Genomic DNA, 18,033 nt, shown 5'->3' on the forward strand with positions numbered 1-18,033 from the left:
TTCTGTGATCTTGGGCTCGTGATTCGTCTCTCGAAGCCCTCGAATTCGAGTATAAGCTCGTCAAAATCGGGAGTCCGTTTGGTAACTCAAATTCTGTTTGAACCTTCCAACAGCCTTTGAGCCCTTGATTCAGACTCATTTGGGCTCGTATTGGTCGATCTTGGTGATCGTTGGGTTTCGTATTTCCGACGCTCAGTTTGACTGTAAGCTCGCTGAAATCGGAAGTTCATATTACTCCGGAGTTTAATTTTTTGAAGTTTCAACTAGCGTTTGCTCGAGATTCAGTTGCCCGATCAAGCCTAATTTTGTGATGACGTATAAGGTTTATTTGGATTCTTATACCAAGGGTTTTTTTCTATATCCATAGATTTATCTCATAGAATTACATAATTGGACAAGGAATTGAAAAGAAGCCAGAGGTTTGAGTTCAATGGTTTTCAAGTTTGTTTGTTTAGTTAATTAAATGGTCACAAACGAGCTTTAATCGAACCGAACAACGAGTAGCTCGTCGAACGTTTAGTTCGCTTGCAGCCCTATATATATATATATAATCTTTATAAAATACTAAGATGATATGTCCTCCTTTTTAAATTAGTGAGTATTCTAACTTATAATAATTATCAATATTTTATAGTAAATTTATTAAATTTATAATAAAAAAATAATATGAAGAATTAAGATTGAATCATTAAAATAAATTATTAAAAATTACAATGTGATAAAAAGTAAAACACCATTTAAAATTAAAAAATAACTTTATTGAAGGTAAAATTAAATAGACTCCAAAATATAAATTAATTCTAGATATTGATAATCAATATATTATTAAAAAAAATCTGATGTTGGCTTGGCTCATGCTTTCCGAGGGTACTTTCGTAAATCTAGTGGTCAACCTGTCCAGCATTGTTTGGTCGTGGGGAGCTTCATCAGCCCGAGCGTTAAAGCGATTAATTTTGGGGGGAATAGAGAAAGAGACAGAGAGAGAGGCAGTTCCAGAATTTTCAGTTCGATTTCTCATCACATCTCCCCTTGGAGCGATTTTCTTTCCATCTATGTCGGTATCTCGCTGTCTCGTCGTCTTCCTGCTCCCCTTCTCATTTCTAGCTTTAACACTTTGTCGCGGTTCTTTTGCGGCGCCGCTGATCTGTCCTCGATCGGACGTAGTCGGAGTAGTGGAAGCTCTGAGATCGCCGCAGTGCCCTCTTTGGATCGAGCGTTCTTTTTCTGACGAGGTATGATCTGCCGAGCTTTCTCCCATTCAAGCTCTATGGATGTGCGTTGTGTTTTCTAGGTTTTCATTGAAACGCGTTTGATAATTTTATGATTAGATTACAATAAATTGTTTTGTTCATGCTAGCTTTGAAAGTGGGCGACTTTGAGCTGAGTTATCTCTGGTGGCTTGAGATTTTTCTCAGCTCGGGCTTCTGGTCAATTGGGTTTTCATTTTGTTTCATGGGGGTTTGGATTTTTCTTTGCCGGGGGTAACTAATGCTTTTAATTTATCAGCGGGTTGTTCATTTATTTTATGATACTCTTACTTTGAAGGGAAAATTTTGGGGAAAGGGATTGTAAAATTGTGTGCCGTATGTTAACTTTGTGACGTTTTGTGTATTCAATGCGAGAAATTTACTGTTATTTGTCTGAGTTTGACTGTAATTTTCCAAGGATAGATGTTGAATAGGTGCTGGAGTTATCTTATGTTTCGCTATGGCTTCTTTAGTTGCTCTTTTCCTTCCCAGATGTTCTTGAGCTGACATATATTGCTAGCTTTTATCCTTATTTCCAGGAATTTTGATGTAATGAACTGAGGTGTGGCGGGGCGTACCGGAAAAGACTGCAAAAGAAAAAAAAATGTTGATCTTTTTGATGATCATCTATTCATATAAGAAGATTCAATGATTTAGGAGCTGTCTTTCATTGGTTTTTAGGTTTTGGAGTAAATATTTAGGTTTAACGTGCACACATCATTTTCGTATGGAGGTTAGATTGGGTTAGTTGTTTTACATCTATTTCTTTGCTTCTAGAACCTGTTTGGTTCATTTTTATTTTTATTTCGATGGTATCAAGATATCATTTTCATTAGACAAATGATATGTGTTAGGTTTAGTGATATTTGTCAGATGCTATAAGTTATGTTCATTATTTAGATAAAATTTCATGTTGATGTCATATATCTTGGGTGGTATCTAAGGCTTCGTTTTGGGACGGCTTTCACTTGATGCAAGCAAAAATTTGAGAAAAACCTCAAATTTTTGCTTGCATCAATTTGGTATCAGAGCCTAGGTTTGTGTCTTCTTAGGTTGTTTCGTGTCTTTTTTAAGTGTTTAGAATAATGGAAAATCACGAAAAAATTGAGTTTGTCATGGAAGATAATCAGTTAGTTGATCCAACTTTCGAAACTCCAATGGACAGTTAGGTTCTGACAGAGGGAAGATCAACAGACCCACTCCAAAATGAGTTATATAAATTACAGAAGAAATTGCATATGAGTACATAGAAATTCGTGAAGAAAAGGAAATTTCTGCAGGACCAATTCATACGAGAACGAGATGTGATTATGAAGAAATACGAAGTCAAGATTCAAGAGTGATATAATGTGATTTTTTGACATGAAAACCTGAGGGTTTTTGGAAAGCTTGAGAGCTTAATCTACTTCTTCTTCTTCTACTTCTTGGGAAGGCTTGCGAGCTTCTCCTCTCTTTGTCTCGGCTTCTAATCTCATTCTTCTTCCCTCAAGTATCCACCCCATCAGTACCTGTCTTCTCATTCAAGAAATGCAACTTTAGAAGCTTTTATTTAAGGGTTTGTAAGCGTCCTTTGTTGTAAGTGTCATGTTTTATTTAAAAAGTTTATTGTTTGTCGTTTAAATTGTAGTTTGTCAGCTTTTTGAGAATTTGATGTATTTTCTTTATCCTAGGAAGGGCATTTTGTGTGCCTTCCAAAGGTTTAGGTATTTGAAAACTTTCTGCCATTAGATTTGGGGAGCACATATGTGATAGTAGGAATGGAATGGCTGCAGAAGTTAGGGAAGATCAAGATTGATTGGAAGGCTCTAATGATGAAGTTCAAGGTTGAGGGGAGGGGAGTAGTTATTAGAGGGGATTCAAGTCTGTCCAAAATTTTGATTTCACTCAAAACTATGGTGAGGGCAATCTAGGGAGAAAGAGTGGATTTTTAGTTAAGCTGCATAATTTGGAAGGAGAAGAGGATGGGGAGAAGATAGAAGCACTATACATGGTTCAACCACTCCTACAACAATCTCGAGAAGTGTTCCTGGGCCACTTCTAGAAAGAGTTATTCAGGATGTAGAGGACCTTTTTGAAGAGAAGTAAAATATATCATCCATAACCTGATGGATAGACCAAGGTGGTGAACAGGAGCATGTAGAATTGTTTGAGATATTTTGTATCAGAAACACCCAAAATTTGGATGAAGTGGTTACCTTAGATCGAATACTGGTACATGTAAATTACCTTAGTGCAGCATAGACTACACCCTTCAAAATCCTTTATGGAAAAGGCCTTCCTTAACTAGTATATTATGGGACCAAGAGCACTCTAGTTTCATCAATCAAACAATAGTTGGAGGAATGGGATAGGATATTGGGAGAGCTAAAGGGGCACCTATTGAGGGTAGAACAAATTATGAAGAAGCAAGCTAATGGGCATAGAAGGGATGTGTAGTTCAAGGTGAGTGATAAGGTGTTTTTGAAGATTTGACCCTACAGAGAGAAGACCTTAGCTCGAAGAAGAAATGAAAAGTTATCTCCACGATAGTATGGGCCGTAGCAGTTTATGGAGAGGACTGGTACCATTGCATATCGTTTGCAGCTACCGCCGACTTCCACCCGACATCCAGTATTTCATGCGTCTCAGCCTAGGAAAGTTATTGGCGAACACAATCTATCAGCAACGCTGCCGATGACCTTGACAGAAGAAATGAAGTTGATCCTGGAGCCAATGGAAGTGAGAGGAGTTCGCTCGGCAACCAGAGAAGCTAGAGAAGTGTTGATCGAGTGAAAGGATTTGCCCGACTATGAAGCAACATGGAAACCGTACTGGAAGATTCAGCAGTAGTTTTCTTCATTCCACCTTGAGGTCAAGGTAGCTCTTTGGGAGGGGAGTATTAATGGACCGGCTAAGCCAATCCAACCAATCAACCAGGCCCCAGTAAGGGGTCCAGTCTAGCTGGCGGGTGGAAGAGGCCTATAGGGCCCACCAGTGTGGGCTACAGTTAAGAAGAGAGGGGGCTCAAAGGGTGTAATTCTACCTTTAATTACTATAGAAAATCTAAATTGAGAGGAAATTAGGAAGGTTTACTTGGGGAAAAAAGGTTGATTTGAATTCAGATTTGGGAGTAAATTTGGATGGTTTATTTAGGAAAAGATGACTGATTTTAATTTAGATTTGAGAGGGAATTAGGAAGGTTTATTTTGGATTAATTAGTTGTTTTATTTTTATTATGTGATTTGGTGTTTTGGAGTAATTTTCTTTGGAGTTTTTCCTAGCAGCGCCTAGAGTTTGTGGAGAGTCGATCTATCTCTTAAATAGTAGCTTAACTTGTATCTTAGTTTGTTGTGCTGATATCAATAAAATTAACCTATAATATTATTCTTTCTTGTTGATTTCTACTGCGTTTTCTCTTTGTTATTGTTGTTTTTTGTTGTGTACATATTGGATTCTTATCATATTCTATGAAATAAATCAATGCTTAAGTTTGTCTCTCTTTGTAATTCATGAGAAGTGTTGATTGTTGGATTTTGAATTTCATTCCTATCTTAGATCGTTTTGAACTCCAATCATTCTAGGATAACATTGCATACTTATTATGAGGGTTGTTGTTTGGGATGTCATATGTCGACCCAATTTAAGTGCTGAGTTAATGATTATTCCTTTTGTGTAATTTTTTGATGCTTTCTTTGATTTAACTTGTCTTGTAGGAAGCTTGTTTAGTTCTTTAGGCATAGTTTAAGAATAACTTAATCTAAGTCAAGGTGGCCAAGACCTTTCGAGTCGTGCAAGCTCTGGCGTTGTCAAGTCTCATGCAAGCCCGCTTAAACCTATGTCTTGGCAATCCTACACTGCCTTTGGCTTGCAGGATTGGACATTGTAACACCTCTAATGAGTCGGCGTAATGTGATGATGAACATATCATTATTAAAAATTTTATATGAATGAAACACATTAGATTCGATATGCTTTCTTCGAGAATATGTATGCTATCATCTATTAAGTTTATTACATTCATAAGAGTCATATTGATGTCCACAAGCACATGCTTCTTTAAGGGACAATATGATCTACATAATATGTTGACATCTTTTGTTTGTGCTTAATCTATTGACATTGAAATTTGAGTGGTGGATAGAAGATGATCGTGAAGAAGTATGTCAGCAATTAATGGTGCCTGCCCTTATGAAAAGTTTTTGGTGTTGAATATGACGCAATAAAAGATTTGCATTTAAAAGTTATTAGGTTGATAAGATGGAGAGAAGCTTGAGTTATAGGAAGAATATCAACAAAGAGTGTGGCACTACTAGCAAGATGATCAAGGTTAGGTGGTTGATGGCTAGATAAAATGAAAGTTCTACAAAGAATTTATTATTGATTGTGAGGAGTAAGCAAAGAGGTTGTAGGAAATTTTGGTTGTAGAGACAGGCTTCTGGTGTAGGTTATTGATACAGGTGGCAGCAGCAGTCCAGCTGCATAGGTGGGGCCCAGGACCTCTTTTATCACCTATAGGAGAAGAGTCTTTGGGAGGGGATTCTTTGGTAAAGATATAAGGGGCATTTATTAGGGGGCTTTTGAGCTATTTAAGGGGGGAGATTATGGTGGGTTGGGGTTTTTTATGTTATGTTTGGAATTTCTGCAGCAGTTTTTGTGAGGTTTTGGGTTCCTATTAGCTGCTAGGAATTGTGGGAGAAACGATTCACATCTCGAACAGTGAATCAACTTGTATCTTGTCTTGTTTTGCTTGGTATTAGTAAAAACAACTCTCTTTGTGTTATTTCTGAATATATTTGGAGTGACTTGTTATTTTTTATATTATTATGTGTTGTTTTGATCCTCAAGTCCTATCAGTTATGTTGCTCCATAGTCGATGAAGAGGGGGCTTTTGAAGAGCCGATGTTTGGATGTTTTATGGAAGCAGCGGAAGTGGCCAACTGGCCATGTATAAGGAGGCAAATGCATACAAAATAAAATATGTGGGAAGATCTAAGATTGTAGCGTGGCAAATTCTTACAAGTAGTAGGACCAAAGGAGCAAAAGCACAAGTCACAGTGAGCAATCCTTAGATCTGTTCTAACAAATATTAGTGATAAAAATATTCACTAATTAATTGAGCAAATTTATTTCATCATCTCATAAGTTCTTATTAGCTTCCAAAGCACTGCTATTTTGTTTCATAATTTGTCAAGTATTATTTCACACTTGTTTCACATCCCACTCATAAAAGGCCAATTAATTCCAAAGGTCAATTCCAAAAATACCCGTAATTTTAACACCATTAATTTTAACATCAAATAGTTTGGATGGGGGGACTATTTTGGTTTTTTTAGGAGTTGAGGGGCCAAAATGGTCTTTTAACATAGTTGAGGACCATTTTGGTCCTACGTAAAGATTTAAGGGATCATTGTGGTCATTTTCTCTCTTTTTTTTCCTTTTTTCTTTGCTTAAAATTTTCATTTTCTTCTCACCCCCATTCAGATTGTAAGCAAGTTTTTGATAATTTAACAATTCCTATAAAAAATTATGGAGTTTTTTGGACCATATGAAACATAGAGGACTACCCTCTCAGGTTTTGCATTCGACTAATTGTTTATTTCTTTGTTTGCTGACATTTGCATGCTAACTTCTCTCTTTTTTCTTGTTTTTGTTTTTGTAATTGAATCTTTTACTTAATTAGTCACTATTACGCTCAGAAGTGAGAATACTACATATTTCTAAATTGTCTTATTAGTGTTAACATTCATGTACCTATATATAAACATGATAAAAGAATAGCAAATTGAAATCAATAAATGGAATATTTTTAATAATGAGGAAATATAGCAATAATAAATAATGCAATTCTTACAATAAATAGTTAACTCATATGATAATTTAAATACGGTAACAATAACTTCTTACCTTTCTTTTGGAAGAAAATTGGTTTAAGAAATAATAGGATGAAATAAGGTAATTATGGTGAAGTTTCAGAGCAAACACCACATTGTAGTGCTTTTGTGATCATTTTACATGATATATCTCAGGAGGTTCTAGAATTAAGGTTGACCTTAAGGAAGCATTGAATTGCATGTAAAGGCTGATTTTTGTATCAAGTTTGCACATCCAAGCACTTTATTCATACTATTGTCATTAGAGCTTTATTACGCTCAAGCAGCTAATTGATAAGTTCTTGCGGATGATTTTTATGCTATGTAATTATGTAAACTATGCTTTGAGTTTTAGATTTTTTTTTTCTTTGTACAGTACCATCTGAATTATCAGGTGCTTGTGGGATTCAAGATCCTGGGCTGAATTCAGATCCTTGATCCGATTTTTCATGAATTACCATTCTAATGTTTTGTTGGAGAATAATTTCTAAAATGATTGCTTGAAGCAGATTAAGGCTTCGTTTGGGATGGCTTTCTTCTTGCTTTCTAAAACAACTTTCTAGTACAAAAATTTTAAATTTGAAAATTTTGAAAATTTTATACTAGAAAACCGTTTTAAAAAATAGTACAAAAACTGTCCCAAACAAAACATTAGATTATAAGTATATTGATGAATTGTGTTTGGTCTTTTGAGCAATGTTTTACACCCCAATATGGCAGGTTAATGGTGACATTCTCGATAAAGAGTTGGCTCATGCTCAGGATGGAACCTATTATTCAGTTTTTTTCTATGCATCGTGGTGCCCATTCTCACAAAAGTTTAGATCCATATTTGATACACTCAGCTCCATGTTTCCACAAATAAGGCATTTAGCAGTTGAACAATATTCTGCAATGCCCAGGTATAGTTACAACAAATTATGTCTGTTTGATTTCTATTTAATGATTTGTTTGCCCATCATTCATCAACAAATATTTTATATCCACAAAGTATGTTTCATATTTTGGCTTTTTTACAGTGTTTTCTCAAGATATGGGATCCACGGTTTTCCTGCCTTTGTGTTGACCAGCAGAACAGCAAGCATAAGGTATCATGGATTGAAAGATCTTGATTCCTTGGTAGATTTCTACAGAGAACATACAGGTGAGTTTATTCAAAAAATGAAAAAAAAAATCTCAATTTTCTTGAGTTAATAAGCACAATAATGTGTTTTCTGATCTTATTATTAGGGATTAGATTTAGGCTTCGTTTGGGACGGCTTTCTAACTGCTTTCTAAAGCAGTTTTTTTAGTACAAAAGTTGTTTAAACTAAAAAAATTTATACTGAAAAGCTGCTTTAGAAAGCAGTAAAAAAGTCGTCCCAAACAAAGTCTTAATTGTAGGAGGATTTGTGGTCTCATGTTGTTTATATACTTAGACAGTCTGTTTGCTGGTTACTTTTTGTATTTCGAGGCAATTATTTATGTCAAACTATGATGAACCTGATACAGTCAGGGGCTACGGTTCCCCTTTGTTTAGAGAAGTTGCTATGCTATACATCTCTTGTTTCCTTGCCTCTTGTCTTTAACGGGACACACTTGAATAATCTGGGTTCCCATTGTACCTTCCCATCATTCTTGTATATTTGATACTGATTGATTTGATTTGCTACCTGTTTATAGGTGAAGATCCTGTTGCATATTTCTCTATTGACCAAGGAAAGGAAAATACAGGCGCTCTCCAGCCATGGAGGGGAACAACTAAGGAATTCCTAAAGAATGAACCTTATCTAGCATTTTCTCTACTTTTTGTCTTCTTAAGGGCATTTACTTATTTCCTCCCCAAGGTTATCTTTCAACTCAAAGCTTCCTGGGCTCTGTATACCAATCTCCATGTGGACTTGGGCATCTTTAGTGGACTGAATCAGCTTCTGGGGCGTGTTCTACTTCTAATTGATGTGAAGAGGATATGGAGAAAAATCGGCCTCACCAGCAAGACTGGAAATTTCCAGAAAGGAGCGAAAAGCGCTCGGGTATGGGCATCCTCTCTTGCTTCTGTCTCTCTTGGTGAATCATCTCCTACTAGGCCAACCCTTTTGGATTCTTGATATTGAACTTTGTTATCTGAACTCCATGGCTACAATCACAATAACAATAAACGCTCAATGTGTTTTGTAGATCAGTTTTAATGCTCGTAGGTTCATCTTTTCTTCATGATGTCTATTTGTTTTGGATCTTCATGTATGAGATTGGACACAAATGAGGGGATCATAGCATGTAAATTTGGAGAACTTGGTCTCAATGTATATTAATATTCATCCATAGACAACCCAAATGAAGCCTTGAGAATTGAGATTAGTATTGATTTGATTGGAGAGTTGTCATGAATCTTAAGGCAATTTAATGGTGCAGATTTTGAAGGATCATTAGCTTGCCTTACCACATCTCTTAGGAGATTGGGAATCAAAAAGCGTGAAATCCAGCCTTTATGATCAGATGAAAAAGACCAATTTAGGATTATTATTTTTAAAAATATACTAATTGTCCCCTTGTTTTGGGTTTCTTATGGAAAAATCAACAAATATTCCGTAAGTCGGTCCAGCCAATCAACCCAACCCTAGCAAGGGGGGCCAGTCTAGCTGGCGGGCAGAAGAGCCTTGTGGGGCCCATTAGTGTGGGCGGAAGGCAAGGAGAGAGGGGGGCTCAAAGGGGATTAATTCTACCTTTAATTACGTACCATAGAAAACTAAAATTGGGAGGGAATTATAAAGGTTTGTTTAGGGAAAGATGGTTGATTTGAATTCAGATTTGGGAGGGAATTATGAAGGTTTATTTAGGGAAATATAATTTATTTGAATTCAGATTTGGGAGGGAATTAGGAATGTTTATTTAGGATTAATTAGGTTGTTTTATTTTCATTATGTGATTTGATATTTTGGAGTAATTTTTTTTTGGATTTGTTCTTAGCGGCTCCTAGGATTTGTAGAGAGTCGATCTACCTCTCTTTTTTTTAATATTTTAATCTCTGTTTTTGATCTACCTCTGGAATAGTTGATTAATTTGTTCTAGGTTTGTTGTGCCGATATCAATAAAATTAGCCTATAATATCATTCTTTCTCGCTGATTTCTACTGTGTTTTTACTTTGTTATTGCTATTTTTGTTTGTGGAGATCAAATTCTTATCAAATTTGCATCAGAGCACCTTTTTTTGGGACCTATGACGGCTAAGAAGGTTGATGCGTTGGAGGAAAGACTTTATGGGGAAGTTGAAAATCCTAAATATGAATTCATAGAGTGAATTTCAGCAATTGATGATACAATTTTGAATATGAAAGAGATGATGAAAAAGATATTAGAGTTTCAAGCCAAGGCAACATCATGGGAGGTAAGTGCACCGTTGTCCGAATAAGGAAGTAGGGATAATCCTAATATAGTGATGATGTGGGAGGATCGGGAGGTGAAAATTTTTGGGGAATAAGAGGAGATGACATCTTTGGAGTCACTTCCAAGGAGGGGAATGGATAAAGGGTATGGCCGGTGAATAAATTGGGATGGTGAAGATTGGAGAGCTGATTTGGGGGAGATGGAATTATGGAGGGATCACAACACTCGCTATACTGGAGGAGGAAGAAGCAATTGGGATGGTGATGATCTTAGGGTGAGAAAGTTGAAGATGCCGATTTTTTAGAGAGAAGATGCTCATGGGTGGATTTATAGGGTGGAGCAATATTTTACAGTTAATGGCTTGATGGAAGATGAACAACTCTCTGTGGCTGCTCTATGTCTAGAGGGTAAGACTTTGTTTTGGTACTACTGGAGAGACTTGTGAGATTCGATCCAATTTGGAGAGAGTTCAAAGACCATATACTATAACATATCCGAAAGGAGATTTTTATAAATAGTTCTTTGCTTTGGTGCATGAGGGGACGATGATAGAGTACCGGAAGAAGTTTGAGTACTTCTCAATCCAATTGAGAAGGTTGTCAGAGACTGCGCTAGAGGGGAACTTTATAAAGGGGCTCAAGTTTGATATTCGAGTATTGAGACCACACGGCTTATGGAAGGCTATGAAGTTAGTCTAGCTGATGGAGGATAATAACTCCTTGGAGAGGAGTAGCCATAGCATCAATTCTCGAATATTGCACAACCACTACATTTCTGGCACCAAAGGTGCAAATAATGCTTATTCAGAAGGATGCCCCAAGGGATAAAGGTGAAGGAGTTCAACCATGGGGAACTTCAAGAGGTTGACGGAGTTAGAAATTTAGGAGATGAGCGCCATGGATTTATGCTTTAGGTTTGATGAGAAGTTCGTTCAAGTTCCAGGCCATCGTTATAAAGACCATTCGTTATAGATCCTAATAGACTGTGATGAGGAGGAAGATGCTGGAGAGGAGGAGGTAGAGGAGGAAGATGATCACCTGCACCTAGATGTTGCAAAGGTATCCCTTAACACAGTGGTCAAGTTCACATCGAACCACACCATGAATGTTAAGGGGAGGATCGGGCATCAGGAGGTGGTAGTACTGGTGGATAGTGGAGCTACCCACAACTTCATTTCCAACGGGATGGTGGATCAGTTGGGACTATAATTAGTAGACATGAGGGGTTTGGGGTTATGTTGGGAACAAGAAAAATATATAATAGTAGAGGAATTTGCAAAGAGGTGATTTTAATCCTTTCAGAGGTTTAGTTATTGGAAGACTTCCTGCCATTGGATTTGGGGAGCACATATATGATAGTAGGAATGGAGTGGCTGCAAAAGTTAGGGAAGATTAAGATTGATTGGAAGGCTCTAATGATGGAGTTCAAGGTTGAGGGGAGGGGAGTAGTTATTAGAGGGGATTCTAGTATGTCCAAAATTATGGTTTCATTTAAAATCATGGTGAGTGCAATTCAGGGAGAAAGAGTGGATTTTTGGTTAAGCTGCATAATTTGGAAGGAGAAGAGGATGGGGAGAAGATAGAAGCACCAGATATGGTTCAACCACTCCTACAACAGTATTGAGAAGTGTTCCTGAGCAACTTCTAGAGAGTGTTATTCAGGATGCAGAGGACCATTTTGAATAGAAGTACAATATATCATTCATAGGCTAATGGGTAGACCATGGTGGTGAACAGGAGTATGGAGATTATTTTGAGATATTTTGTATTAGAAACACCCAAAACTTTGGTGAAGTGGTTACCTTAGGTCGAGTATTGGTACAATACATCTTACCTTAGTGCAACATAGATTACACCCTTCAAAATGAAAAGTTATCTCCATGGTACTATGGGCCTTAGGAGGTCGTGGAGAGGATTGGTACCGTGGCACATCGTTTGCAGCTACCCCCTACTTCCACCAGACATCTAGTATTTCATGTGTCTCAACCGAGGAAGTGTTGATCGAGTGAAAGGATCTGCCTGACTATGAAACAACATGGAAACTATACTGGATGATTCAATAGTAGTTTTTTTTCATTCTACCTTGAGGTCAAGGCGGCTCTTTGGGAGGGGAGTATTAATGGAACTGCTAAGCCATTCCAGCCAATCAACCAGGCCCTAACAAGGGGGCCAGTCTAGCTGCCGATTGGAAGAGGCCTATAGGGCCCACCAGTGTGGGCTACAGGCAAGGAGAGAGGGGGCTCAAAGAGGATTAATTCTACCTTTAATTCCTATAGAAAACCAAAATAAAGAGGGAATTATGAAGGTTTACTTGGGAAAATAGGCTGGTTTGAATTTAGATTTGGGAGGGAATTAGGATGGTTTATTTAGGGAAAGATGACTGATTTTAATTCAGATTTGGGAGGGAATTAGGAAGGTTTATTTTGGATTAATTAGGTTGTTTTATTTTTATTATGTGATTTGATGTTTTGGAGTTTTCTCTATTGGAGCCTAGGATTTGTGGAGTGTCGATCAATCTCTCAAATAGTAGATTAACTTGTATCTTGGTTTATTTTGCTGATATCAATAAAATTAGCCCATAATATTATTCTTTCTTGTTGATTTCTTATGCGTTTTCTCTTTGTTATTGCTGTTTTTGGCTGTGCACAAATCTAATTCCTATCATATTTTATGAAATAAATCATGCTTATCTCTCTTTGTGATTTATGAGAGCGTTGATTGTTGGATTTTGAATTTCTTTCCTATCTTAGATCTTTTTGAATTTCAACCATTCTAGGATAACATTGCATACTTATTATGAGGGTTGTTGTTTGAGATGTTTTATGTCGACCCAATTTAAGTTATGAGTTAACGATTATTCCTTTTGTGTAATTTTGTGATGCTTTCTATGATTTAACTTGTCTTGTAGGAAGCTTGTTTAGTTCTTTAGGCATAGTTTAAGGATAACTTAATCTAAGCCAATGTGGCCTAGACCTTTCAAGCCGTGCAAGCTCTGGTGTGGCCAAGCCTCGCGCAAGCCCGCTTAAACCTATGTCTTGGCAATCCTACACTTTTTTTGGCTCGCAGGACTGGCCATTGTAACACCTCTAATGAGTCGGCGTAATGTGATGATGAACATTATCATTATTAACATTTTTATATGAATTAAACACATTAGATTCGATATGCTTTCTTCGATAATATGTATATTATCATCTATTAAGTTTATTACATTCATATGAGTAAGATTGATGTCTGCAAGCACATGCTCCTTTAAGGGATGATATGATCTACATAATATGCTGGCATCTTTTTTTGTGCTTAATCTATTGACATTGAAATTTGAGGGGGGGATAAAAGATGATCCTGAAGAAGTATGTCGGAAATTAATGGTGCCTGCCGTTACGTAAGGTTTATGGTGTTGAATATGGCACAATAAAAGATTTGTAATTAAAAGTTATTAGGTTGATAAGATGGAGAGAAGCTTGAGTTATAGGAAAGGAAATCAATGAAGAGTTTGGCACTACTAGCAAGGTGATCATGGTTAGGTGGTTGATGGCTAGAATAAAATGAAAGTTCTACAAGCAATTTATTATTGATTGTGAGGAGTAAGCAAATAGGTTGTTGGAAATTTTGGTTGCAAAGGCAGGCTTCTTGTGTAGCTTATGTTGCTCCATAGTCGATGAAGAGGGGGCTTTTGAAGAGCCGATGTGTGGATGTTTTATGGAAGCGGCAGAAGTGGCCATGTATAAGGAGGCAAATGCATACAAAATAAAATATGTGGGAAGATTTGAGATTGTAGCTTGGCGAATTCATACAAGTAGTAGGACCAGTGGAGCAAATGCACAAGTCACAGTGCACAATCTTTAGATCTGTTCTAACAAATATTAGTGATAAAAATATTCAATAATTAATTGAGCAAATTTATTTCATCATCTCATAAGTTCTTATTAGCTTCCAAAGCACTGCTATTTTGTTTCATAAATTTTCAAATATTATTTCACATTTGTTTCACATCCCACTCACAAAAGGCCAATTAATTCCAAAGGGCAATTTCAAAAATACCGCTAATTTTAATACCATTAATTTTAACATCCAATAGTTTAGATGGTGTGACTATTTTGACTATTTTAAGAGTTGAGGGGCCAAAATGGTCTTTTAAAATAGTTGAGGACCATTTTAATCCTACCTAAAGAGTTAAGGGATCATTTTGGTCATTTTCTCTCTTTCTTTTTTACTTTTTTTTCTTCGTTTAAAATTTTCATTTTCTTCTCACCCCCATTCAGATTGTAAGCAAGTTTTTGATAATTTAACAAATCCTATAAAAAATATGGAGTTTTTTTGATCATATGAAACATAGAGGGAGGGATATGAAACATAGAGGGCTTCCCTCTCAGGTTTACATTCGACTAATTGTTTTTTTTTTTTTTGTTTCCTGGCATTTGCATGCTAACCTTTCTCTTTTTTTTTTTTTCCTTATTTTTGTAATTGAATCTTTTACTTAATTTGTCACTATTACGCTCAGAAGTGAGAATACTACATCTTTCTAAATTGTCTTAGTAGTGCTAACATTCATGTACCTATATATAAACATGATAAAAGAATAACAAATATAAATCAATGAAAGGAATATTTTTAATAATGAGGGAATATAACAATAATAAATAATGCAATTCTTACAATAAATAGTTAACTCATATGATAATTTAAATACGGTAACAATAACTTCTTACCTTTGTTTTGTAAGAAAATTGGTTTAAGAAATAATAGGGTGAAATAAGGTAATTATGGTGAAGTTTTGGAGCAAACACCACATTGTAGTGCTTTTGTGATCATTTTACATGATATATCTCACATTAGGAGGTTCTAGAATTAAGGTTGACCTTAAGGAAGCATTGACTTGCACGTAAAGGCTGTTTTTTGTATGAAGTTTGCGCATCCATGCAGTTTATTTTGGCCTTAAAAATCATTTCAAGAAAATTCTCTGATGCAGCATGCACATATTCATACTATTGTCATTAGAGCTTTATTACGCTCTGGCAGCTAGTTGATAAGTTCTTGCGGATGATTTCTATGCTATGTAAACTTTGCTTTAAATTCTAGATTTTTTTTTTCTTTGTACAGTCCCATCTGAATTATCAGGTGCTTGTGGGATTCAAGATCCGGGGTTGAGTTCAGATACTTGATCCGATTTTTCATGAATTACCATTCTAATGTTTTGTTGGAGAATAATTTCTAAAATGATTGTTTGAAGCAGATTAAGATTATAAGTATATTGATGAATTGTGTTGGGTCAAATAGAAAAAGTATGCTATTATGACATAGTTTCTAGAATCTGTTTTATCTGACGCTGTGCTTTAGTTGCTTTGCCTGAAATATATTGCGAAAGCTGTTTAATATTCAATTGCTGATTTTTTTTTGTTGCGAGAAATGTTGTGATTGGACATGGCCAATGCTATTATTTAATTTGTATGTAGAGCTTGTTGACAGGTTGGCATTCTCTATCGAATAAATTATTATTTCATGATGCATAATTGATGCCTTCGTGTTGCCGAAGCTTTATGTCTAACCAAAATTAGCCTGCCCCAACGTGAAGCTCTCAATGAACAAAAGAAAAACCGTACTTCAACATGTGCATATAGAGGAAAGTTGTCTTTTGAGCAATGTTTTACACACCAATATTGCAGGTTAATGGTGACACTCTTGATAAAGAGTTGGCTCATGCTCAGGATGGAACCTATTATTCAGTTTTTTTCTATGCATCGTGGTGCCCATTCTCACAAAAGTTTAGATCCATATTTGATACACTCAGCTCCATGTTTCCACAAATAAGGCATTTAGCAGTTGAGCAATATTCTGCAATGCCCAGGTATAGTTACAACAAATTATGTCTGTTTGATTTCTATTTAATGATTTGTTTGCCCATCATTCATCAACAAATATTTTATATCCACAAAGTATAAGTTTCATATTTTGACTTTTTTACAGTGTTTTCTCAAGATATGGGATCCACGGTTTTCCTGCCTTTGTGTTGACCAGCAGAACAGCAAGCATAAGGTATCATGGATTGAAAGATCTTGATTCCTTGGTAGATTTCTACAGAGAACATACAGGTGAGTTTATTCAAAAAATGAAAAAAAAAATCTCAATTTTCTTGAGTTAATAAGCACAATAATGTGTTTTCTGATCTTATTATTAGGGACTAGATTTAGGTTTCGTTTGGGACGACTTTTTAATTGCTTTCTAAAGCAGTTTTTTTATTAAAAAGGTTGTTTAAATTAAAAAAATTTGTATTGAAAAGCTGCTTTAGAAAGCAGTAAAAAAGTCGTCCCAAACAAAGTCTTAATTGTAGGAGGATTTGTGGTCTCATGTTGTTTATATACTTAGACAGTCTGTTTGCTGGTTACTTTTTGTATTTCGAGGCAATTATTTATGTCAAACTATGATGAACCTGATACAGTCAGGGGCTACGGTTCCCCTTTGTTTAGAGAAGTTGCTATGCTATACATCTCTTGTTTCCTTGCCTCTTGTCTTTAACGGGACACACTTGAATAATCTGGGTTCCCATTGTACCTTCCCATCATTCTTGTATATTTGATACTGATTGATTTGATTTGCTACCTGTTTATAGGTGAAGATCCTGTTGCATATTTCTCTATTGACCAAGGAAAGGAAAATACAGGCGCTCTCCAGCCATGGAGGGGAACAACCAAGAAATTCCTAAAGAATGAACCTTATCTAGCATTTTCTCTACTTTTTGTCTTCTTAAGGGCATTTACTTATTTCCTCCCCAAGGTTCTCTCTCAACTCAAAGCTTCCTGGGCTCTGTATACCCATCTCCATGTGGACTTGGGCATCTTTAGTGGACTGAATCAGCTTCTGGGGCGTGTTCTACTTCTAATTGATGTGAAGAGGATATGGAGAAAAATCGGCCTCACCAGCAAGACTGGAAATTTCCAGAAAGGAGCGAAAAGCGCTCGGGTATGGGCATCCTCTCTTGCTTCTGTCTCTCTTGGTGAATCATCTCCTACTAGGCCAACCCTTTTGGATTCTTGATATTGAACTTTGTTATCTGAACTCCATGGCTACAATCACAATAACAATAAACGCTCAATGTGTTTTGTAGATCAGTTTTAATGCTCGTAGGTTCATCTTTTCTTCATGATGCCTATTTGTTTTGGACCTTCATGTATGAGATTGGATACAAATGAGGGGATCATAGCATGTAAATTTGGAGAACTTGGTCTCAATGTATATTAATATTCATCCATAGACAAAAGTGTGATGCTCCATCCATTTTGTTGTCTTGTGTCTGTATTTGAGTTTCCATTAGAGCTGTTTTCCAAGCTTTTTTTATTGTTTCAGCTATTAAACTTTTCTGATGCTTACACTTCAGTTGAACAGTAGAACACAATAGGAAATCGTTTATTTAGCCTGGTAGTTGTGGATCAAAGTTTTCTTCAGAGTAAATTGTAATTGCTTCTGTTGTCTAAAGGCTTATGTTATGCCCTTATTGTGTCAGTGTGCTGCTTCACAAAAAAGAAAATTAGTATTGCTCTAATATAGGATAGGGCAAATTATTACGTGTGGATATTA

General features: G+C 36.2%; 1 protein-coding gene across 1 annotated transcript; it reads left to right on the top strand.

Annotated features, from left to right (window-relative positions):
* The first annotated feature begins 941 nt into the window (after positions 1-941).
* Positions 942-17,814, top strand: LOC110106030. Its single transcript, XM_028696705.1, has 8 exons — positions 942-1,232; positions 7,817-7,998; positions 8,116-8,240; positions 8,759-9,180; positions 11,431-11,517; positions 16,125-16,306; positions 16,426-16,550; positions 17,069-17,814. Exons 1-8 carry the CDS (start codon positions 1,053-1,055, stop codon positions 17,491-17,493), a joined length of 1,728 nt encoding a protein of 575 aa, XP_028552538.1. The 5' UTR covers positions 942-1,052; the 3' UTR covers positions 17,494-17,814.
* The last annotated feature ends 219 nt before the right edge of the window (positions 17,815-18,033 follow it).

Source organism: Dendrobium catenatum, unplaced genomic scaffold (genome assembly GCF_001605985.2).
Source record: "Dendrobium catenatum unplaced genomic scaffold, ASM160598v2 fragScaff_scaffold_821, whole genome shotgun sequence".
In the NCBI taxonomy this organism is placed as follows: domain Eukaryota; kingdom Viridiplantae; phylum Streptophyta; class Magnoliopsida; order Asparagales; family Orchidaceae; genus Dendrobium; species Dendrobium catenatum.

What these genes read in the sequence shown, in the direction of transcription:
- LOC110106030 (XM_028696705.1), top strand. Translation starts at nt 1,053, where the DNA reads ATGTCGGTATCTCGCTGTCTCGTCGTCTTCCTGCTCCCCTTCTCATTT. An exon ending in GGCCAACCCTTTTGGATTCT is followed by an intron (nt 9,181 to 11,430) that starts TGATATTGAACT and finishes CATTCGTTATAG; the next exon opens with ATCCTAATAGACTGTGATGA. An exon ending in TTTCTACAGAGAACATACAG is followed by an intron (nt 16,551 to 17,068) that starts GTGAGTTTATTC and finishes ACCTGTTTATAG; the next exon opens with GTGAAGATCCTGTTGCATAT.